At 46.9% G+C, this 24,645-nt stretch overlaps 1 protein-coding gene across 5 annotated transcripts in view; it reads left to right on the top strand.

Annotated features, from left to right (window-relative positions):
• MYOCD (myocardin) overlaps positions 1-24,645 on the top strand; it is a 99,887-nt gene that overhangs the window by 45,396 nt on the left and 29,846 nt on the right. For 2 of the 5 annotated variants that reach the window (XM_059149041.1, XM_059149043.1), the window contains 5 exons: positions 3,981-4,036; positions 5,330-5,405; positions 8,128-8,289; positions 21,397-21,572; positions 23,882-24,007. In XM_059149041.1, coding sequence (XP_059005024.1) covers positions 3,981-4,036; positions 5,330-5,405; positions 8,128-8,289; positions 21,397-21,572; positions 23,882-24,007 — 596 coding nt within the window. The remainder of the gene's footprint in view (positions 1-3,980; positions 4,037-5,329; positions 5,406-8,127; positions 8,290-21,396; positions 21,573-23,881; positions 24,008-24,645) is intronic. The other 3 variants (XM_059149044.1, XM_059149045.1, XM_059149042.1) reach the window with 2 other exon arrangements.

Genomic DNA, 24,645 nt, shown 5'->3' with positions numbered 1-24,645 from the left:
CTTCAGACTCCTGGGACTGTCCTCTGGGTACTTTAGTAAGCAGTTAGTCGACAGCCTAAGAGAGAGCATCATTTCCCAAAGCAGAGCACATCTCATCTGCTCGGAAGAAAACCGTTCACCATCTAGTTTGTCTTTCTAAGTGAGACAGACAGAAGACCAACATTACTAAGCCTGCTGTACAGGTGGGAGACTCTCGCACGTGTCTGAGGAGACAAAGCAGGGACAGAGCCAAGATGGGTAGTTCCCAAATGTTTAGTCACCCAAGACGACTTTCATTATACTCCACGCTGCCACGGGTCCTTTGTGTTGGAAACTGTTTTGCGTTCTACCCTCCGCCCCAGAGAACCCCACATTCATGAATGAGGAACCCATATATCCGTTTTTGATTCATTAATGGCATTTAAACTGAACAGTCCATGCTTTTTGGTGAGAGAACCATCACGAAGGCACGCTGTTACGTTCCTAGGCAGCCACAAGGAAAAGGGACTGTTACATTAGCCTTATCAGCCTTTCTCCAGGCACACAGACCTTTTTCCTTCGGCTCTTTGAAATGCTGAAACTTAGTCTTAGAAATTCATTTCTCTCCTTTGGAACTCCCAGGTTCCAGAGGACCCTAGATCAGGACGCACCACCCTGGCGGGTTCCAGACCAGTGGTTCTCAAACTCAGGCATCAGGATCAGCAAGGAGGGCATGTTCCAACATAAATCCCAGGGACCCACCCCCAAGGGTCAGGTTGTGGAGGTCTAGGTAGGGTTCAAGCCTCGGCATTTCTAACAAGCTTCCAGGTGAGACTAAAGATACCGGTCTGGGGGCCATGTGTTGAGAACCACTGTTAGAGGTGCTGCCCTAGGACACCAGCCCTATGATTCTGCATGTCTGTCCTTATCTGGAATCCTGAAGTTGCTGGGTTCTGTCTTGCAAGCCTGGAGGAAGCAAGCCCGTGAGAGTAGGCAGGCATGGCCCTGCCTTTGTGGCCCCGAGCTGACCAACAGCGGGCTCCCCGTCTCAATCCCCTGCTTTGTGCTGGAGGGTTGGCCCGTCCCCTTCACTGATGCCTCAGTGGCCCCAGGGCCCGTGTTCTCCTTTTCCCGGACTCCTGTTGGAGGCATGAGGTTAGGGTCCAGAGCGGAGGATAGCTGGAGGCCTGTTCTATCCTTGGGATCTTTTTCTGAGCTCTCGTAAGCAAATGTTTATACATACAGCTGCCCCAAATTAGCTGGAACTGCAGAACTGAAATAGGACGAGGCCGTAACTAAACGCTGAGGCGAGAACACGAATTCCCTTGTGAGAAGTGATTAATCTTCCTCCGGGGGGGAGCAAGTTAGATGTGTGGCTGACTGAATTTACAACCATATTTTAATTGGAAATCACATTGACTTATTTTTTTTTTTCAATTTAGAAATCCAAATTCCTTTTCCATCTTAAATGTCAACATCTCCCAAAACAAAATTTTGCCATTTGATACTCCCAAGGCTGGCGGCAAGAGGTCTTTTGTGTATTTTCCAAAAAGCCGACTTGAGGGGGGGTGCATTATGGCTTTTGCTGGCCCTCAGGGGAGCTGGCTAAAACCCACATTCTCTAGAGCCATGGAAAAAGCAAATGTCAGTCACAGAGCCGTGGCAGGATGGTTCTCCGTGGGGTGACCCCAAGCCAGCACCCCATATGACATCCCTTAAGCCCCGGGGAGATGAGCGTGTGGTAAAATGCAGTGTGTGGACCTCTTTGGCTTTCTTCCCAAGTCCTTGCCAAATGGACATAGCGTCTCCCACTGTGTCTCTGAGATAGAAGTTTCCAGAAGACCTTTGTGCTCCTGGCATCAGAGACCTGGACCGTGCAAATCAGTTCACAAGTTATTAACACCAAGAAGCGATGAATTACAGCCCTCCAAGGGTAAAATACAGGAAATGCACTGCTTCTTTGAACAATTAATAAGTTCTGCTAATAGGAACCAAAGAGCCCCAGGGGGCAAGAGAAATTCCTCCTAATTCCTAAGCCCCATTAAAACCATTGAGTTTGGAATGTAAGTGATACTGCGGGATGGATTCGTACTGCTCCCCTAAGGCTGCTGCTTAAGGAAAAGGATGTGTGAATGCTTTCTAACCACTTAATATAGTCACACAAAGATCATTTCCTTCTGGAGAATGTAAGTGATGAGAGCAACACCAATACGAAATCCCAAATTAGATGACCACCAGATTGTGGTCTTCGGACAGAGGTGAAGACCTCTCCATGCTGACTGTACAGATTTACCAGGGCCCCGGGACCTGAAGCGGATTTGGAGGCTCTGGTTGCCTGGGGATACGGGAGTTGCTCTCAGAACACCACCAATATAAATTGCAACCGTGATCAAATGCAGCCTCCTTACAAGGAGTGGCGACCCGACCTGAATCAGAGAAAATGCCTAAGCAGTGAGTTAGGACAGCCCGTTTCTCCAGATGATTTCCCTACTGAGCAGGGACGAACGGAGGGTGTGGGCAAGGGAGCACTGGAAATGGCAGATTTTGCAGCAAAGAGAAACATGTTTGATCAATGGGAACTGTGATATTCAAGCAGCACGTTCCATTATTTTTCCTATAAGAAGGGAAGCCCCTTAATCTCTGCTTAAAGTGAGGAAGGGCGTAGGCAGCCAGCTGGGACTACTGAGCACGTTCCTTCGGCCCGACACTCCTTTGGTCCCCTGAGGCAGGAACACTGAGAGAGAGCACGCCTTAGTGGCTTCCCAAGCTGTACCCTCCGTAGAGGATAAGGTGGTCAACCAGCTGCCAGGACTGCCGTGACGTTTGCTTGATGTGCAGCAAGCGCTCCTGAAATCTGTGCTCAGATTTAGAATTTACCTTAAAGACTGAACAAGACACTCACACAGGTCCACCTCCAAGTGGCTGATCTGTTCAGAAACCCAATTTTTTAAGCTGGCCAAACCTTGGAGGAATAGTTCATTGCCCACCACTTACAGGTAGACATCTGCTGCATCCTGTGGTTCATCAGCTTGTCCAGACGTGCAACTCAGAAAAGTATCCCATGCGGCTTTCTGAGTTCTCACCAACCTTATCACTTAGAATGCAGATTTGATTGTCTTTGGCTCTGGAATGATTGTTTCAGGGGCTCAGGAAAACTCATAAGAGATGCGGAATTTGCCCAACGATGTTCTGCTTCTCTGCTAAGTCAGAAGAGGTTCCCCACCATGGTGGAGAGCAGGAAGAAGAGGGGAGGTCTGAGGCAGCATTGGGTCCAGGCTCTCCAGGCTGCTGTGCACTCTGGCTGACCCGGGTGTGGTCTCTTGGGTGCTAATGTTTTCAACAGCACACCTTGGAAGAAGTGAAGTTGTCAGAGGACCTAGGCTCTTAGCCCTAACTGTGTGACCCTGAGCAAGTCAGCAGATTTCTGTGGACTCCGTTTCCACATCCTGTTCAGGGCAGGAGCTCATTTCACCATCTCCAGGGCCCCTTCCTGCCCTCCAAGTCTGATTCTGTGCTTCTCACCCAGCACCCTTAGCTGCATGTTCCCGTCCGACCCGTCACGGACCTTATCCCCAGTTCGAGTCCCTCCCTGCAGGCTGGGACGCCCCTCCCATGGCCCGCAGCCTCCACCCAGACTTCTGCACTCAGGGGCAGGGCCAAGTGGGAGAGGGTGTTAAGCACCCCTTCTGCCCCTGTCCCTCACTCCGGATCTGTGTCCAGCCTCCCAAAAGTCCCCGCGCCTCCCCAGGATCTCGGAATGCCCTGTCTCCACCACCTGTCTCCTGTCGCACGTCTGCCTCTGCTGCCGCTCCTGTTTTCGGCCTCAATTCCACCCCCCTCTGTATTCTCTGGCTTCAGGGAAGCTGGTGTCCTCCGGGGCCTCTCCTCTTCGATTGCTTGTGGCCTAGTAAAGGCGCTCACATCCATCCTCTGCACAGCTCAGCAAGCACGCCAGCATATCCTGTCTTCGCTGCTCAGTGCCCTAGCCCGCCTCTGCTCACATCCCTGTCTTTCCGTTGCAGCACTGAAAAATCCAACTGAGTTCCATGAGCAAAGAAAACATTTGGATAGTGACAAGGTAAAATTCTTTTTTTTTTTTTTTTTACAAACTGCCCTCTTTCTGAACTTGGGACTCCAGGGTATGGATCTCTGAGTGTTCAGCTTTGGCTAAAGCAGGCAGAATTTGTACCACAAACTTGATACATGGGCCCTCTTCCCCAGACCCCCACCACACCACAGGGGATCCTACTCCTACAAACAGAAAACTGGAGAAAGGTGATTGACCACCTTTCGCTTTGAAACTATTTTTTAGCTTAAGAAAGTGTCCCCAGTCTTTCGGATGTTGGGAAGATCGTGGCAAGGACACTGAAGAAGGCAAACAGACTTCGGAAAGCCTTCTAGCCCTTTCTTACAATCAGATTTTTTTTAAATCCTATGTACTACTAAGGTAGGGTCTGTGAATACAAGGCTGATTGGCAGGTACCTAAAGGCAAAAGGCTTTGGGTTTATGTCTCTTTCTGTTTTTGTTTAACATAATCGGGGCTGGGGAAGGAGGTATTGGCATATACTCTATACCTTCATAGTAGATCTCTGCAAACTGAACTTATCAATAATAGAATAAACACTATTTAACCGGCATCAGCCCTGTATGAGAAGGAGATGCAGAGGGGGTGCCTTTTTCCTGGGATTTCTTTGTCTATGAGTTCTAATTTTGCAGCTACATCGTGGGAGGAGAAAGGAGCTGAGCTCTGTACATCCTCATAGTCACTCCTGAGAGGCTGTGTTCCCTGCTACCTGGATAACAATTGTCTTCTATCAGAACGGGAGTGGCCTCCAGACCCCTTTCAGGAGTCCAGTAGGAGATCCAGTAGAGTGGGATCAAAACCCAGAACTAGATTACATTTTCTCAGGTGCTAAGAGAGAAGGCAGGTGCGTCCTTGGAAGCGGGAGTAGGCAGTCATGTTCTCCTAGATTGACTCGGGCTACGTTTCATCTCTAACCTTAGTCAGTTTCACGGCTGTTTTAAGAGTCGGAGGAATAGAATTGACTAGAGCACAACCAACTTTGTATCATCGAAACTTTATTAATGTTTTGTTAGCACATGCCTGCCGGGCCTTTCAGTGCGCAGCCCTGGTGGGGATCCGGACTTCTTCTCTCTTTACTGGATTTTTCCATCTTAAAATTACTGGCGAGGCTCTTGCAAACCTTCCTGCATCAAAACGTAGGAAACCAGAGAGACTGGCAAGTCCTGTTTGTCAAAACAAGGACTGTTCTCCCCTTTGAGAGAAATCGAGGCCCTTTGAAAGTCAAAACGGGGCAGTTCAAGCGTGTGAGGTCGCTAGTGGAACGTGCTCTGTGTTTATACCTACAGACTGAAGACTCCCTCAAGCACAAGGTCAGAAACAGGCCCCACCGCGCGGACGTGGTTAATATGCACATACTCCAAGGTGAGCCCACACCCAAGCTGACCCAGAATGCCCACCGCTGTTCATGTGCCAGAGGTTCTTATTTTCTTTGTCCTCTTGATAAAGGTCCCCTCCTATTCCGGAGCACTCGTTTGAGTCACCTGAGGGCCATGGAGGCAATCAAATCAGGAAGGTAGAGGCTGATCTCAGCTCTGCTTCCTCCTGATGCTCCCTGAGTGCATGTCTCTCCCGGCCGTGTACCAGATTCCCCCGTGTGTCCGTCCTTTAGCCGGTAATGAACCTCTGGTACGTTAACTAAAGAAAATAACCAGGCGTACAAAAATGCATATACAGTGATGTTTACGGAGGGGTTCTTTCTGATGTTGAAGCATGGAAAGCAGTGAAACGTCCCCACACTGGGGGACAGGCTGGATTCAGGACGCAGGGTCCGTACCACAGAATGCCTCGCAGCCACACTATAAATGAGGCTTTAAAAAGAAGAGGATCTAATAAGAAAAGGATGTTCAGGGAAGAAGACTAGAAAACAAAGCCATACTTATGGTCAGATTCAGGGATGAACAAACATATACATAAACAATATTTGTAGTCCGATTCTGTGATTTAAAAAAGAAAAAAACAAAACAAAAAAACCCACAACATAGCCCAGGGGCACCCACCTGGCCGGCTCAGTTGGTGGAACGCGGGACTCTTGATCTCAGGGTTGTGGGTTGGAGCCCCACGTCGGGTGTAGATGACCTAAAAGAAAATCTTGAAAGAAAGAAAAAGGAAGGAAAGAAGAAACGGAGGGAGAGACGGTGGATGGAAGGAAGGAAGGAAGGAATCCATAGCCCTAACAATAAATACAAATAGTTAAAAACCGTTGACTCAAAGTAGGGAAGCTTCTCGATGCTTTCATTGTCTTTCATATACTCTTTGAGTATTTCCCACACTTAAGAGGGATGAGTATGTAATAATACTACAATCAAAACAGCATGAGAGGGGCGCCTGGGTGGCTCAGTCAGTCAAGCCTTGGACTCTGGATCTCAGTTCTGATCTCGATCTCGGGTCATGAGTTCAAGCCCCGTGTGGGTTCCACACTGTGCATGGCGCCTACTTAATTTAAAAAAAAAAAAAAAAAAAAAAAAAAAAAGGCATGAGAAATGTTACATCATCACCATCTGGAATTAAAATAGGCTGTGAACTCCCATGGCCCCCTGTTCAATTGCATGACTCTACTGGTTCCCATGGGATCCTCTGTCTTTTAGAGAGAAATTAGGAATTAGTGCCCTCGGGCACCAAGGATCTGCTGGATGCAAAATGACCCCTCTTTGCAAAGGTTCGTGGTCCCGTTTTGGAAGCAGCGGCATAAGCCTTGGCTGTTACGTGCTAGAGGCAGTCGCAGCGAAAGGGGCAAGTAAGAGCAAGCTTTGTGCTGAGACTCAAAGAGTAGGCTGCCGGGCTTGTGGTGGGGAGCAGGTAGGAAGCTCTCCAGGCTGAGGAAACTAAGCAAAGGTACAAAGGTGAACTCGGTGAGACGTGATGGACAGAAGAGAAGGACCAGGGTCGCTGGAGTAGTCCTTTGGGGATGGGGAATCTCCATTCATGGCACAGCCAGAGTGAGACAGAGGAGCGCTGTGCAGGGGTTTCAAGGGAGGAGTGTTTTCTCAAGGTTAAATGATGCACAGGATGAATCAGCAAGACCCCTGAGCCTGGAGACCCAGTGAGAAGCCCTGACCATGACCTGAGGGGACGTTAGAGGAGGTCCGGGGAGGACCTAGTCTCAGCACACCTATGTTTGGTCCGCAGTACTGATGTTTTGCCCACCCCGTGTCAGGTGCATTACAGAGACAGCTTTTAGATCAGACCTGAGCTGTTGCAACCATACCACATCCCGAGACCGCTCCCGTGTGGAGATTTCTAGATCAGCCGCCAGACACGCGGTCTGGGTGAGTGGGTTGATGAGAATAGAACGAGAGGGCTGGGAGGCTGATGTGTAAGTATCTCCTCTTCTAGAGTAAATACCTAAAATGTGTAAGTATCTCCTCTTCTAGCGTAAATACCTAAAATGTGTAAATATCTCCTCTTCTAGCGTAAAGCTAGAATCCTGACAGGTCTGTCTGAACAGCAACAGCTGGTCAACTAGGCTCTCCTCCATGTTCTTACACAGAAATAAGTCAGGGAGTAATCAGGAGAGGAATATATGGGCAGTTCAGGACTTGATAGAGACCTTTAGCGCCGTCCAAATAATGAGAAACCACCCCCCGGATGGACTCCATTTTTAAAAATGCCCCCGTTTTATTAAGTAACTGTTTCAAAGGGATTTTTTTTTTTAATTTTACAATTGACCTTGACATTGGCGTCCGTTAGTATCACAACATCACCAAACCTTAAGGAGTAATACTACTGCAAATAATTATAATAATAGGTAATTATCTGGCAGACTCCGTCCATGCCAGGCAATGGAGAGACAGGACGGGCATCCCTGTGCTGCAGCTTAGGGTCAAAGGGACTGCCTATCCACAGAATTGCCAAATTGCATTTTTTTTTTTTCAAGAATCGGTGCAAAGCATGTTTCTCTAACTCTTCCGGGCCCCTCGATTTGCCTTTATTTGGAAGTTCTGGTCTTTGCTGCTAATCCATGTGAGATGACCATGATTGCATGGAAACATTCATAAGGGTGCGCATACAAAAGCCTAAAAGCAAAAAGTAAACCCAAAGCTGCCATCGATCGGTAGCACTGATTCTTCCGGTTTCAACCCCGCAGGCTCCACTGCTGAGAGATCCATCCCAACCGCTCAGATGAAGCTAAAAAGAGCCCGTCTCGCGGATGATCTCAATGAAAAGATCGCCCTCCGGCCGGGGCCACTGGAGCTGGTGGAGAAGAACATACTCCCCGTGGATTCTGCTGTGAAGGAGGCCATAAAAGGTAGTTAGAACCCACAGCGTACGTCCCTCTGTGCTCTGAGATCTGAGGGCAGCCAAGGCTCTGGGGCACCACGGGTCCTGGGGGCGGGGCCTCTCACGGGACAGGAGTCCTGCCCTGGGTCACTGTCCCAGAGTCCTCTCCATAACCAGAGGTTACGGATTCAAGAGCTCTTTTATTTCCCTTAGTAAGGTTTTGGGGTTTTTTTTTGTTTTGTTGTTGTTGTTGTTGTTGTTGTTGTTTTTTAGTAAAGTCATGTTAATTATTGCTGACACGTAGGAAATGTATTGAGTTTGCTCATTAATTTTTTAACTTTGAAGAGTTTCTCAGTCATCCCGATAATTTCTCAGTTTATCTTCAACTGACTAGGTACACCATCATGTCTCCTACAAAATGAAAATTTCTCTCTCGCTTTGTTTATTCTGCCTTAGTGCATGCCTGATACTTGAAAATAACACCAAGTTTTTGTTAATGTATTATATACTTAGCATTGCCTAAAAAACCATATACAGTATATTTATAACATACAAATTATATATAATTTTCATGTTTTATTTACAAATTACATATTTGTGAATTATATGAATTTTATATATGAATTACAAAGTGTACAATATATTATACAAACTTAACATATACTTTATTATATATAAAAATCTATATTATACGTAGATGTATGTCCTATATAAAATTATATATATGAATTATATAAAGCACATAGTTTATATCATTTCATACTGTATAATGAACAATGCATTTTAGCAATTATTAACATATTACATAGTAGAAAATTATCTCTATTTGCACATTGCCAGGGATTTAATCAGTATTTTATTATTATATATATGTTATGATTTGGGTAGGTTGATAACATTTATTTTTCTGTTTGTTTCTGTCACAAATGGGGATTTCTTCTCTCATGCATCTCTATATATGATACTAGCTTTTGGTATGTAGATAGGTATTCTAAGGAAGTATTTCTCTATCCCATCCTATGAAAGAGTAGTGTATAAGATGGGTGCTTAATTTTTAAATGCTTTCAACATGCACAGAAAGATGATCGCATGAGTTTTCTTCTTTGACCTAGGAATACAGCATTGCTCTCTTTTCTAATCACCTTGCACTTCTGGAAAAAATCCTACATAGAATTCTTTTCTGGAAATATCTGATATTTTATTTGAGATTTGCATCTGTTTTATTATTAGTTAGGATAATAGTAGCAGCTAAACCAACCACAAAATTTCAGCAGCTTAACAACACAAGTTTACATTTTGTTCGTAAATGATCCAGAAGAGATTTTCCTTAATGGCAGATTTTACCGGCACACAGACCCCTTCGGTCTGCCTGCTCCCCTGTCTCCTAGAGCAGGACAGCAGACTTTCTTTAAGAAAGGGCCACACAGAGGGCACCTGGGTGGCTCAGTGGGTTAAGCTGCTGCCTTCGGCTCAGGTCATGATCCCAGGGTCCTGGGATCGAGTCCCGCATCGGGCTCTCTGCTCAGCAGAGAGCTCTCTCTCTCTCTCTCTGCCTGCCTCTCTGTCTACTTGTGATCTCTCTCTGTCAAATAAATAAATAAAATCTTAAAAAAAAAAAGAAAAAGAAAGGGCCACACAGTAGATAGGCTGAGTGATTTAAACTGTCCATCACAACTACTCAGCTCTGCTGCTGTGGTGTGAAAAGGTCCATAAGCAATAAGTCAACAAGTGGACATGGCCACGTTCCAATAAAACTTAACTTACAAAGGCAGGCTCACAGGCGGTAATTCGTCAGCCTATGCCCTAGAGCTCCCTCATCCTCTGCATCTAGCCAGTGAGGGGGAGGAAAGAATGGAAAGGCCCATGGACCTATTGTAAAAGCCTCCACCTAGAAAGAAACACAACACTTCTGCTCATATTCCATCGTGAAAACAGCATGTATGGCCGGGGAAGGATTTTTTCTGGCTGAATGGTGATTTTCCAGTACAATGTGCAGCTCAGTCTCACAACCCCAAGACCATGACCTGAGCCAAAGTCAAAAGTTGGACGCTCAACCCACCAAGCCATCCAGGTGCTTTTAAAATTTGTATTTAAAAAAAAAAATTCTCATTACTCCACTGAGTAATTATTGTTAGCCTAAAGTTGTATGAAGTCTTGGCTTACAGTTGTTTTAAGCTGCCCTCAATCGGGGGTTCTGCTCTGGTTTTCCATGCCTTGCTGATTTGTGCGTTTTTCTCCCTTCCTCCCTCCCTTTTTCATCACACTTGCTAAAAGTCTTTCTTTTTAATTGGTTATTATTACAAAGAAGCAGTTCATGAATTTGTTTTGGTGGTCGTTGGTTTCTGGTCTCTACTTGGATTCATTCAATTTTGCTTCTCGTCACGGTCATTGAGCAGGAGAATCTCCATGTGTGAGCAGGAGTGTGGTCAGCGGAAATGGGTAGAAAGCAATAAACATGAGGGCTAGCAAAATAATAATAATAATAATAACAACAACAACAACAACAACAGGCAGAGCAAGAAGCTCCCTGAAGGTACAGTTGCTGTGGGACCCACTGCTCTCATGTTCAGAGCAGGACTTTGCGACTTTGACCACACAGCCATGCAGCGATTTAATCCCAAATGCCTCAGTTGCTCCTCTCTGAAACCCCAGCAACACTAATACCTACCTTCTGGGGCCTTTTTTCATGGTGGATTTGGTTTTTTACTTATGTAAAGAAATAGCCGGGCACTGACAATACATTAGGGAATGAGTCCGGTTTCTGATCTCCCGACTTCGCACTTGAGCAAGAAAAGAGCAGGAAAGCCATCATTCTACATTCCAATTCCTCTGAAGGGAATGGACAAGAGTCACAAAGATCATTCTGGCTTCAATGTAAAGTGGACTCAGGAGATGGGAAATAGTGCCAGAGTACTGTCTTCTGTTGGGGATGGCTGGAGTTGTTTGAGGAAAGTTGATGGAAGCATGAATGAGAGTCATGACAGGGGGTATGGAAAAGAAGGACTCAGAGAGGAAATTGATTCTGCATGATCAGTGGGATACACCAGCCGAGACAAAGGGAAGGCAAAAGATAACACCTAGGTTGAGCAACTGGGTCAATGGTGGCCATTTATCAATATGGGGGCCATGAGTAGAATAGCAGATATGGGGAGAGATGATAGATTCCTGTTTCAACTATGGGTTTAGAGGGGCCCATAGAAAATCCAAAGGCAAGGGACTAAGTAAACATGGGGTTCTATCAAACTAGAATGCAGGAGAATGTTGATCTAGAACTACAGATCTAGGAGACTTCTGTGTGTACGAACATTTAAACCAATGGACTAGATAAGATTGTCTTTCCATTCATATATTTCTTCACTTACTATTTATGGAGTATGCTCTGTGTCAGACACTATTCTGAGTGCTTGGGATATGGCAGTGACTAGAACATTTCTGCTTCAGCAGAGCTTATGTTCTAGTTGGGAGACACTGGCAGTCAACAGACCCATAATGAGAAATTACATATCCTAATTAAAGGGTAATGTAAAAATAAAAGTAGTGCAATGTTCAAGGAATCAAGAGTGCCTGCTAGAGGGTTGTTGGGAGGAATGGAGGCTGCATAAAAGCAAGGAGAGCTAGGAGGCTCCCAGGCAGTGATCTTTAAGACCGAGTAGGGAGACCATGAAGATGAAGGGAGCAAATGGCCATGGAAAGAGGTGGAGGATATAGCAATAATCTTTCCATGTGCATAATGGTTTTTATGGGCAACGTGATGGCCTCATATGAAGTGTCAGAAAGACAGAGAGAGTAGCTCACAGACTAGCTATGGAGCCCACTCTACAATCTGTCGCTTCTTGTGATCAAATGCCCTCCCCGTGGTGAAGCGGTGAGTCAGGGCAGTGTTTCCCTCTGGCTTGTTCTTCTGTGTATTTCATCCTCTCTCCATGTGCTTTTCCAGATGTGCTTAGGTTTTCCAGCTGTGTCTGTAGCTTGGTTTCTATGTTTCTGCCCGACTCTGAGCCAAACGCTTGGTCATGGTCTTCCTCTTGGTTTTAGGAAAGACCAAGTGTTGCCCAACCCAAGACCGATCTAGAACTTCTCCCAATACACAAAGGGATTTTTTTTTTTAATTTTTAAATTTAAAAATTTTATTTATTTATTTTTTAAAAGATTTTATTTATTTATGACAGAGAGAGAGTGAGAGAGGGAACACAAGCATGAGGGAGCTGGAGAGGGAGAAGCAGGCTCCCAGCTGAGCTGGGAGCCCAGTGAGGGACTCCATCCCAGGACCCTGGGATCATGACCTGAGCCGAAGGCAGATGCTTAATGACTGAGGCACGCAGGTGCCTCGCCAATTTTTTATTTTTTAATTTTAATTCTCATAGAGTTAACATGCAGTGTTATGTTAGTTTCAAGTATACAATACAGCAATTCAACATGATGACTCAGTGGTCATCATGATTAATGTCCCCTTAATCCCCTTCATCTCTTTCATCCATCCCCAACCCACCTCCTCTCTGGTGACCATCAGTGCATTCTCTATAGTTAAGAGTCTGTTTCTTGGTTTGTCTCCCACCACCCACCTTTGTTCATTTGTTTTATTTCTTAAATTCTACATATGAGTGAAATCATATGGTATTTATCTTTCTCTGACTTATTTCCCTTAGTATTATGCCCTCTAGCTCCATCCATGTTTTTGCAAATGTAAGATTCCATTCTTTTTATGGCTGAGTAATCTTCCGTTGTATATATACACTACATCTTCTTGATGCCTTCATCTATTGATGGACACTTGGATTGCTTCCATAATTTGCCTATTGTAAATACTACTGCTATGAACATCAGGGTGCATATGTCTTTGTGAATTCATGTTTTCATATTCTTGGAGTAAATATCCAGTCGTGGAATTACTGGATCATGTGGTAATTCTATTTTTAAGTTTTTGAAGAACCTCCATACTGTTTTCCACAATGGCTGTACCAGTTTGCTTTCCTACCGGCAGTGCCTGAAGGTTTCCCCTTTCTCTGCATTCTCACTAACACCTGTTTTTTCTTGTGTTGTTGATTTGAGACATTCTGACAGGCGTGAGGTGGTACCTCATTGTAGTTTTGATTTGCATTTCCCTAATGATGAGTGAAGTTGAGCATCTTTTCATGTGTCTGTTGGCCATTTGGATGTCTTATTTGGAAAAATCTCCATTTTTAGTTGGATAATTTGGTTGTTTGGTTCTGAGTTGTATAAGTTCTTTATATATTTGGGTACTAACCCTTTATCAGATATGTCATTTGCAAATATCTTCTCCCATTCAGTAGGTTGTTGATTGTTTCCTTTGTTGTGAAGAAGCTTTTTATTTTGATAAAGTCCCAATAGTTTATTTTTGCTTTTGTTTCCCTTGCCTCAGGAGAGACAGATCTAGAAAAATGTTATTATGGCCAATGTCAGAGAAATGACTGCTTGAGCTCTCTTTTGGGATTTTTCTGGTTTCAGGTCTCACCTTTAGGTCCTTAATTTATTTTGAGTTTAAATTTCTGTGTGTGGTGTAAGAAGGTCCAGTTTCATTCTTTTGCACATAGCTGTCCAGTTCTCCCAGCCCCATTTGTTGAAGAGACAGTCTTTGTCTTTTTCCCATTACATATTCTTACCTCTTTTATTGAAGAAGATTAATTAACCATGTAAGTGTGGGTTTTTTTCTGGGCTTTCCATTCGGTTCCATTGAGCTATGTGTCTGTTTTTATACCAGTACCATACTGTTTTGATTACTACAGCTTTTTTGTAGTATATCTTGAAATCTGGGATTGTGGTCACTCCAGTTTTGTTCCTTTTCAGGATTGCTTTGGCTTCCTGATTTGACTTCCATAGAAGGCTTGGGCCTCCTCGTGGCACGTCTCAGAGGAGTATGTCCCTGATTCCTTTTTTCCCCTTCTCGGAAAGCCATTAAAGGGGTCTGAGCGACCCCTTCCAACATGGGGTTGGGGGGGGTGTCGCCCATTCCAACAAGCAGTGCACAGGACACCAGCTGGGCATCCTACAGTTCAACTCAATTGAGCTACCTGAAACAGCATCAGATCTCAGGGGTAAAGGGCTCAGTCCTGCCAGATCACCTTCCTCTCCAGACACCAGTCACAAGCACCAGTCACAAGCACAAACTCAACTGGTTTGCCAGAGTAGCTCACAGAATTCAGGACACCCATTTACATACTGGATCACCCGTTTATTATAAAAGGGGATAGCTCAGTAACAGTCAGATGGAATAGATACAGGGGACCAGCCATGTATGGGGAAAGGGTGAGGAGCTTCCTTGCGTTCCAGGAACACCACTCTTCGCAAATCTCGGCACGGTCATCAATCCAGAACCTCTCCAAACCCCATCCCTTTGGGTTTTTAATGGAGGCTTCATTCCAGAGTCATGACTGATTAGAAAGATGGCCAAGGGTGAATGAACTCGGGCTCCAGCCCACCTCTCCTCTCCCTGGGGGTTAGAGGGTGGGACTGAAAATTTTCCCAGCCCCAGCCCCATCCTCAGGTGAGGTCCAAAAGCCACCTCGTTAACATAACAAACAACACTTTTGTGGCTCTCATCGCCTAGAAAATTCCAGAGCTCTGTGCCAGAAACGAGACAAACTCCAAATGTATATTTTTTATTATAAATCGCCATATTGCAACCCCTAACCGCCCCAGACTCTCAAGACAGAATGCTGAAACAAAACACCAAATCTGATGTTACAGGGGCCTGAGGATTTAGGAGAGCAGAAATTACATAGTGGACTTTGGTGTGGGCCCCCTTGAGCTGCTGTAGGGTCGTTATTACTTAAAGATCCCTCAGTGGGAGACCCCAGGAGCTGACTCGTAGCTTAATTCTCTCACTGGCCATTGGAGTCTTTTCTTCACTTGCCAGGAGCATCCCTGGAAGCGTCCACAGAAGCTATTTATTGTCCAGAGGTCTGGCTTCTGCTTGAGTGAAACACAAGCCCTGTGGGCTTTCCTGGTTTTTTCCAAACAGTGGGAGGATGCTGGTTCTCAGCTCTAATAGACAAACCCCTCCTTGCGAAAGTGTCCTCACCTTTCCCTTGGTCTGACCCAGGCAGCCAGCGGAATGCCCAAGTCAGCTACTCAGCTCCTTTAAAAAAAAAAAAAAAAAAATTGAACGTGTGACTCAGAATATACAATCTAGCCATCAAAGATAAATTAGTTCTTTGTGTCACTATAACCCTTTAACACAAGGAGCAGTATTTCTAGTCCAAAAGAACTCGTCTGGAAGACATCCTTTTACAGCTGTCACTCAACACTTTCCAAAAGATCCTACACTCACCTCTGCTCACTCACACTCCCTGCCCTCCAGGTGCAGACTTCATAGCAAAACAAAACAATCCCTATTTACTAAGAATCCCTGTCCTTCAGAGATGCTGATAGTCCTTAGGCTCTGATCATTTATTTGAAGGCAAATAGACAATAATCACAGCCCTAAGCCAGATGGTAGAGTCATTTGCTTTGTCATTAAAAAAAAAAAAAAAAAGTTTGCTTTGGCATAACTTTCTTGTGGACAGAATTTATCATTCCAGAAGGAGAAATTGGTTCAAAAGTGCACGTGATCCTAGGGGAAAGAGGCCCAATGAGGCACCTGTAAAGAACAGGTTTCTGTGCTGGGGGCATCTGCTGCCCATTGAAGTGGTCACTGGCCGCCTCACGGAGGAACCTGTGGCTGAGGACAGGTGCTACATCCCTGAGAGGGAGCTCAGACAGGTCGGGGTCCTGCAAAGAGGAAGCAAAACACCGTGCAAGTATCTTCACACATCTGACCATCTTTCCTCCCTCGAGAATTAACCTCGAGCTCTAACACAGGTTTTGTCCTCTCAGGGTTAAGGCGTTGTCTCCACGCATGTGGTCCTAGCAGCAAGGTTACAATCGGAGCTGAAGGCACATTGCTGAACAGCCAGGAATCTGAAGGACAAGGAATCCTCCTTCCTGGGAACATCCATTCACCCCATTTCCGTAGCAAAGGCCTCCGATCCCCTTCAAGGGCCGCAGGTTCTGTCTTTGTTGGAAGGTAAAATCTATCCTTGAGAGATGGGGATGTCTTCCCTGTATTAAAATACCTTTCCACAAGAGCCACATTTAAACCATAGCTATTTCCTTGTCCCTTTGGAAAGGGATTTTCCTTCAGTCTCTTCCAAGAGGGCATTAAGAGGTGGCCTGCCGGAATGGAAATAGCTCTCCTGCGGGGCACGGAGCAATCCTGTACGGAGATAAGCAAGCCAGGTCCCTTTCCGCAGCCCGCTTCGTGGTCTCCCGCAGCAAGGTACCCAGGACTCCAGCTCTCTCACTTAATCTCGGAATCTTAAATGTTTATGCAAAGAAAGTACAACTGACTCATTCATCTAATTGCTTCCAAGAGGGACAGGGAAAGCTCAGTGTCGCCAGGTCCACATCCCCCAGGGGCCAGTGCCCAGAGCCGGCCCCGTGGTCATAGCCAGAGGATGATGTCAGGGCTTCCCAAAGCAGGTCCTTGTCACCGCAGGGCCTGACATGTCTGTGGGGACAATAGCCAGCACACGGCACTCCAGCGGCTCCCAGGGAGCCTTGTGCTGGGGAAGATTGGAACGGAGGCTCAGGGTCACAGCGCAAAGTCAGCAGACTCGGCTGTTCCCAAAGCAGTGCGATAAGGCGACCTTTGTGCCTCTCCACGTGAGCCTGGCTTGAACCAGGAGGGTGAGGGCGTGACAAGCAGCCTTTCCGGGGACTGTCTGGTCCCAGGGAGGACAAATCAGTTTTTCCAGCTCCGGAGTTGCACTGATCTTTGCAAAGCTGATCTCAGGACTAGCTGCCTCCTGGGTGGTCTTATTTATTTTCGATAATGGCAAACTTGAGACAAGCAGCTACTCCTGACAAAGGCTGTAGCCGTCATCACCCTGGCTAGGGATGACGGAACGCTTGCCCACCCAGGGGCTAGGCGAGGTGCTTTGCACATTCCGTTGTTCGAATCCTTAAAACCTGGAGAGGTAACTGTGGCTGCTGTTTTCATCTTAGAGGTGGGGACACTGAGGCTCTCGGGGGTTCAGTAATTTGCCAGCAGACACTAGAACTGAAGGGGCAGGACCAAGAAACAAACCAAGCCATCTGGAGTCCAGAACTGAAGTTCTTACTGACCACGCTTAACAGATACCATATTCATCATCTCTAAAGGAAGCCACTGCCTTTGGCTACCCGCGCCTCTCTGCTGTTCTGTTTCTCCTGCCAAAAGGGACTGAGCTGTGGGAGTGCAGCCGTGTGGGGGCTTACTCTAAGCTACTTGGTCACAAATCCAAGCCACTTGTAGCCCGAGATGGTGGCGATTGGCAGGGGCCCCCAAGGCAGGGTCTTTGTGTCGACACAATAACAACATGGTTCTCAATGGTGTATTCTGACCTGGCACATGGGCCTTTTAGAGATGAGACAAGTAGGAGTTCTGTGTGGGGCCTTAACCCTCACTCTGTTGGCTCACCCAGGTGTAAACAACTCCCTATATGAGGTTCCATGAACGCACGGCTTCTCCATTGACTTGGGCAGAAAAACCTCTTTAAATGATTGCTTGTCACTTGATTAAAGTAGACTCCTGGAAGCTGTGTGTCTCTCCTGGGATTGGCTCCCAAAATAATTCTGTCCCCTGACGGGGGGATCTCCTCCTCCCCGCCCCTTGCCACTCTGCTGTTCACACTCCATTAACTTTTCTTTCGCCAACCCCCTCCCCTGCCATGAAGGTCAAGTATGTCCCCCCCCTCTGTGTCGTCCTGTCCATGGCTGGTGGTCATTTCACACTCAACCCAATCCCGCCGCCTCCGAGAGTCTCCTGGACCTTCTCCACATTGAGATCTCCTCCGTCTGTTCTGGACGGCCCTGGCCAGGTGGTTCTAGTCCTTGACAAATGTCCCCAGTGGTGACCCATGGAGATCAGCTCTTCTCGGCATCACATCTGATTTTACTTCCGCTTCTCTCCTTCTCCCACAGTGGGAAAGCTGGATGGGAACAAAATAGCCAGGGAAAGCCCTCCCCTGAATGTCCCGGCTTCTGCGTCCTCGACCCTGGTGTCACCATCAGTCCCTTACAAAACCTCAAGTACTAAAGGCTGTGGAGTTTGGAGCTATCCTTAGTGCATTGTGTGCAGGAAAAGGAGAGGCATTTTCTCAGCTACCTCCCCCATTCCCTTACCCAGCGGGTGTTCCCTGAAGCGCAGGCTGCCACGTGATGCTTTCCAGGGAGGGTAGTGGATTTTGCCTTCCCTCTGCTGGTGGCTCTGAGCATTCACACTGCCGTCTCGGCGCAGTCCCTATACGATGGGGCGTTAGACCTTCTATGTCCTTGTCCCCAAAACAGTGATGAGAAAATGAGCCCTCCTCTGACTCACGAGACCACGATGAGACCCAACAAAGTTGATGCTTTTTGTTACTATCACCACCATTAAGTAAATTCCTGGTTAAACAAACAAACAAACAAAAAAGAAAACTATTCTTATCGTTTGTCATCTCTCCGTTTGACACAAAGTGGGATGTTGCCGATAAGAAACCATCCTCCCCCTCTCTCTCCCTGCCTGCCTCTTTTAAGTGTCCTACTCACGTGCTAGAATGTTCGGACGCCTTTGCCATTCAAGGAACCTCCTCTGATGTGTGGCATATTTGCGATGGGATGCTCGGCGTGGGTGTGGGTGAGATGGTGGGGGTCCGTGGGCTGGGGGAGTCGCGGTCCCCTGGAGTATCAGCTCTCATGGAGAAGCTCTCTATCCAGTTAGACTGGGGGATGTCAGGAGGGAATACGATAGAGCTTTCGGATAGAGGGTCCTGTCCTGCAGGACCCTGACCCTGTTGGCCCCAAGGGACCAACACACTCACATGAAGGGTTCTCTGAGGATGGAAGTGATGTTGTCCCAGGGCATGTGCCAGACACACCCAGCACGATGCTGTGATTTCTGGGGGGGGAAGGCTTAAGGTCCCCCACCAACCTCCCTGGCCCTTAATAACATCTGTAAGCCTTTGAACAGGGACCAAGCCTTTACTTCCACCAGCAGAGGTAGGACTTGAAATTTCAGTGACAAATAAAGGTGTATGTGTAGAGCCCAGGGTCCCCTGTAAGAGAAGAGAAGGGTGTAAGGCTGGATTCTTAAAATAGAAAGGGGAGTGTTTGAGAGTACTGGAGGTGGGGAAGAGTGACCCCCGATCTCCAATTAAAAAGTTGGCATTTATCAAATACCGAAGGAAACCCCTCTCTCAGGAAACGAATGGGTTGCTGATGTAAATATCCAAAAAGGCTAAAATTTATTTATTTCAGGTAATCAGTAAACAAATCTTTTACATTATTCTCTGTACTTTTTTCTTATTTCAAATTTTTTATTATGCTTTAGAAAAGGACACCTCTGAAAACAGGAGAAAAATAAAGTTTCCAACAATACAATGGAGTCCTATGTAGCTATTACCAAAATATATATACATAAATATATATATATATATATATATATATATATAGAGAGAGAGAGAGAGAGAGAGAGAGGACTATCTCTGCATGCTCCCAAGGAAAGAACTCTAAGTAACATTGTAACAAGAATAAAGCAAGTTTCAGAAGGTCTATTTCACAAGTCCCGTGTAAGTGAAATATTCTGCACCTGTGTGTATATTTTGTTACATGGATAGAACTAGATCTAGAAGAGTCACCAAATCATTAGCAGGAAGTGGGATGGATTTATATGTTAAGCATCTTCCTACGGTATGAGAGGTTCTGGTAAGTAACTATTACGTCTGCCATCACAGAAAAGCAATCACGAGTTTAAAAACAGTCCTCGAAGGGGTGGACCAGCCAGGCTGGTCCCCAAGTCCTTCCAGGTTAGTGGGATGCCCAGGGCTGGGGGCGGAGGGAGCAGCTATTGGAATTTCCACCTGCTGTGTCCCTTCTGGCTCTTTCCTGCTTTGACACTTGGATGTCTGGAGGGTCCGTGACAGAGACCAGGAGTGGTAGTGATGACAAGCCCCAACCCACATTTGTTCCATTTCTTGCCGCTCCTTGCTACTTTTCCAATCTCCACCGCGGAAGCCCCCCTCTCTTATCTGCCCAAAGCAGGAGTCAAAAGTTCTTGTCCATGTGATTGCAGATTGCCGGGCTGGGAAACTTCCTGATAATACCTAAATTCCTTTAGAAGAGCCGAGCCTGGGATCGGGTCAGAAGCGTTTCTGGGGCCTGAGCACATCGTGTACTGAGTAGCTAGATAATAAGCCAGATACAGTTCGGCAATGTTCAAAAACAAAACAGAAAAGAAAACAAAAAACACACACAAACCATAAGGGACGTATAAAGATGGCATTGTAGTCCCACCTGATTGGATAGCCCCTTCCCCCAAGCCGATGAACCTGGTCCCCTCCAAAGGCCACGCAGGCTGCTCAGGAAAAATTTCTGCCTTTCCAGCTGTTGAGGGTTTCCAAAATAGACACAGAGATAGGAGGTATACAAAGAAAACCCAAATAATAATAACAATATGATCACGCTGCAGATTCGGGGACATATTTATGGCTTTTATAAACAGCCACGCGTTTGTTGATAGGGGGTTTGTGACCGTGGCGACAAGAGCTAATTCTGACATTTAGGAATTGAGACTCAGTAGCAGCTCTGGCTTATCCCAAAGAATGAAGTTTGCGACACAGTGTGCGCTGTGTGCCCTGCTTTGTATTTGAACATGATGCTGGGGGCCCCTTGTCATCTCTGCTCTATGTCTCATAGAACCTGAGGGAGACGGGCTTCCTCCCACTGCGATCTCCTTTGGCCTCGTCCTGTATCCAGTAGCCCCTTTCTTTCCTTCATCTTCCCTGACTGTGTTTCAGAAAGAGAACCGGGCTCGCACCAAAAATGGGCAGGAACAGATAAACCTGAAGATAAACTTGAACAAGCGATGGGAGACCTTTAATACACCCTGCATTCTTCCCTGCCGGACATGTCCCTTTTATAAACACGAGTTCCCATTTGGAGTAAATCGAGGAGACGCCACATAAAGTTAAAACCTGTCTTCGCTCTTACCTTGCGCTAGAAACAGATCGAAGGAGACAGATGTGTGCGCTCCTGGCAGGGAGGACACAGCGAAGCATTTCCAGAAAGCCCTTCAATGTGCCTTAGCCACTGACCCCATTCTTGGGTTTTACCCCATCAGGTAACCAGGTGAGTTTCTCCAAATCGGCAGATGCATTTGCCTTCGAAGAGGATAGCAGCAGTGACGGGCTTTCTCCAGACCAGGCTCGGAGCGAAGACCCCCAGGGATCAGCGGGATCCCCTGCAGACACGAAAGCCTCAGAGACCCCTTTGGCAGGTCCTCTGGGGCCCGTCCAGGTAAACAAACCCCACCTCAGCCTGTGTTGTCTTCACAGGCTTAAAAGCACACTGCCACCCTTGGTTTTGCATAGAGACCCCTACGATGTCTCTTGATGGCACTCGAACCTCATGCCTCTTTTGTCCCCATCCAGTCCAGCGATCTGTGTGCGGTGGCCAAAACCTCTAGAAGACCCCAAAAGAGAACCCTCGGGACTATAACCCTTTGACTTACTCTTGAAGTGTCCGCTCTGCCAAGTGCATGCCTTTTATCTGCCAAATTTATGGACAAATACAAAGAGACTCCGTGAGATCAGATGAGTCATGATGATCTCCCGGATAGAATGTGCCAGAGCAGGACCGATTTCAAAGCCCACAGGCTTTCCACGCACGGAGGGATCTCTAAGGGTCCCGGGGAGGGCAGAGCAGGAAGGGCTGATTGGCTGCATGGCAGGGAGCCCCGAGATGGTTCTTCCCTTACAGACTTCTACCTGCCGAACCACTGCCAGGTCCACCTCCAGCCCAGTCTGAGCATAGCTTGGTGGGGCTTTCCTCAGCCTAGCAGCCTTGTGTGATAGTATTCCTGCAGCCCCTAGGAGGAGATCTGTGTGGGCATGTGCACACACACACGCACACGCACGTGCACACACACACACATGCACACACAGACACACAGACACGCACACACATACACAAGGGGGAAGGAGTTGCACAAGTGTAGCAGCAAGATGTGTCCTCCTCCTACCCACGGACGCTGCAGAGAGCCTCCCTTTTAGGGAGAGTCGGGTCCTGCCAGCTTCACGGGAATTTCGGGGTGCCCTGAAATTCGATGTTGTGTTTGAAACGTGGCTTACGCTGCACATTGCCAGAGGGGTATCAGGCACAGCTTGGGTAGTGCTCACGGCAGAGACCGGTTCTGGAAACCGTGCCGTCGTCTTGCCCTTCTGCACACCTTGAAGCGAGCGAAGCTGGCACGCTGAGGAGACGGTGTGGACTGGGAGAAGCCGCGAGCGAACAGAGCGGCAATAGCCGCACATTCATTGTGCCTGGGTTATACGGAAGCGTGTTCCCTCTGCCTGCCACAGCCGGCCTTCGCAGCCCCGCTTCTCTGATAACAGCAAACAGTATTTCGGATCTCTCGTATCTATTATTCTGAGGGTAAATTCCTCAGCTTCTGATTGAAGAATGGGTTCAGGAGAAGACAAGTTCTTTTCTGCTTCACCCAGCCAGGAGAAGGGGTCAGAGGGAATGAGCCTGGGGCAATGCTAGGCTCAGGGCAAAAACCATTTTGTGTGTCATTACACCCAGAAGCCCCAGTGAGCGGATCAGGACACTGAGGCTCGAGGGGAAAGGGTTCTCCAGGACTTTGCAGGTGCCAGGGCTCAGGAAAGGGCAGAGAATCTCCAGGAGGGAGAGCACGTGCATCCCCTGTCCCTCTTGGTCACAGGATCGGATTGCTGGAGAGGGACGGTTAAGAGGTATGGTTAAGAGGGACAGAGGGACGGAGAAGACAGTTACTCCTTTTCCCCAGTCCTCCACATACAGAAACCTGTCTCTCCTAAAGGCTGTTCAGGACACTACCTGCACACCCCCCGTATACACGTACACATGTACAACTACATATGTGTGTGTAAATATACACAAACACACATATCTGTACACATGCGCATACCTGTAACATGCATGTACAAACTCACACATATACACACATTCACGTATATGCAGAACCATGCATATACACATGCACACACATAGAAACATATAGACACATACATATGTACATATGCACGTTTACAAACATATATACCCAGAAACACACATATACACATACGCGTGCATTTTCCGTCCATGTGCTAACACCATTTTTATCGAGGGTTTTTTTTGTTTGTTTTTTTTGGTCCTACTTTCCTCCCCAGATTCCTACACCGACTCCTCCCTCCCTCTTCTGTTTCTTATCGGTCTCCTTAGCAAGTCCAACAGGTGGACCTTGTCACAGGTGGAACCCTTCACAGGGGGACCAGCTGTCTGGGATGGTGTCGAACAGGCCATTTCTATTCTTGTCTTCTGGAATGATGATGAATGACAACCCCTTTAGCTCTCAGAAGTGACCTGAGTTGGTTGACATATTCTATCATACTATATCATATATATATGAATGATTCCTTTTCCCGGGGAGGTCATGTGGACTTGAATATGGACTTGGACATGAAGTGCAGACGGGAACAGCAGAGCTATGGATGTGGCAGTGGAGGGAGGAAGGAACTTGACTCTATTTCTGCGTCTTACAGTTTTCCTCCTGCATCCGACTCATGCTGAAATTTGGATTTCAGGATCATTCTTCTGGCTCCGAAAATGACAGGAAAGACTCAGCCTCCCAGCCCAGCAGCCAGTCAGACACAGGGAAGCAGGGGCTCGGCCCTCTTGGCAACCCGATCACTGTGCACGCTGCCGTAAAGGTAGGGACAGACCATCCCCCCAGCACCTGCCTGACTGCTCACTCCATGAGCCAGCTGGGAGCAGAGCTTTCCAGCCTAGGTGTGGTGGTTCAGTGGGAGTCAGGGGGGAGAGTCACTCAGCCTACTGGGAGCATCGCAAGTCAGGAGAGGAGAAAGGCGCCATGCATGTATGCGGACCAAGAGTCTGTTAATCTGTGCAGACACGGCCATGGGTCTTTCCTGCAGAAGAGAAACCCATGTGCTTGCATTTCTTTGGAATTACAGCTCAGCCCATGTGTGCCTGACATAAAAGACTTCATAAGGTCAGCCTAGAGGAAGACGCAGCTGATGGGAACACACATAGGATTTGTAAATGTCATCAATTAGGTGGGAGGTGGAGTTGAGTTTTATGCAGGAGAAGCAGATCTGAAGGCTTTGGATCATGTAATACCTCAATCATTTAAGCCCGGCTCCCTTTGAAGATAAAGGGAGGGGTTGTCTGCACAGTAGACCATAAGCATCATAGCTGATTCTTGGTTAACTTTCCTCTGCATTATACTTATTAGTTCACAAAGAACTCTCTCCTCCTAATAATTAACTACCTGCTCATAATCGTTTGGTTTTCTTCATAATATTCTATCCCAAACAACTTACTAGTT

The sequence above is a fragment of the Mustela lutreola genome, chromosome 15 (genome assembly GCF_030435805.1).
Source record: "Mustela lutreola isolate mMusLut2 chromosome 15, mMusLut2.pri, whole genome shotgun sequence".
In the NCBI taxonomy this organism is placed as follows: domain Eukaryota; kingdom Metazoa; phylum Chordata; class Mammalia; order Carnivora; family Mustelidae; genus Mustela; species Mustela lutreola.
The sequence above is the reverse complement of the archived record's forward strand: the minus strand, read 5'-3'. Positions and strand labels throughout refer to the sequence as shown.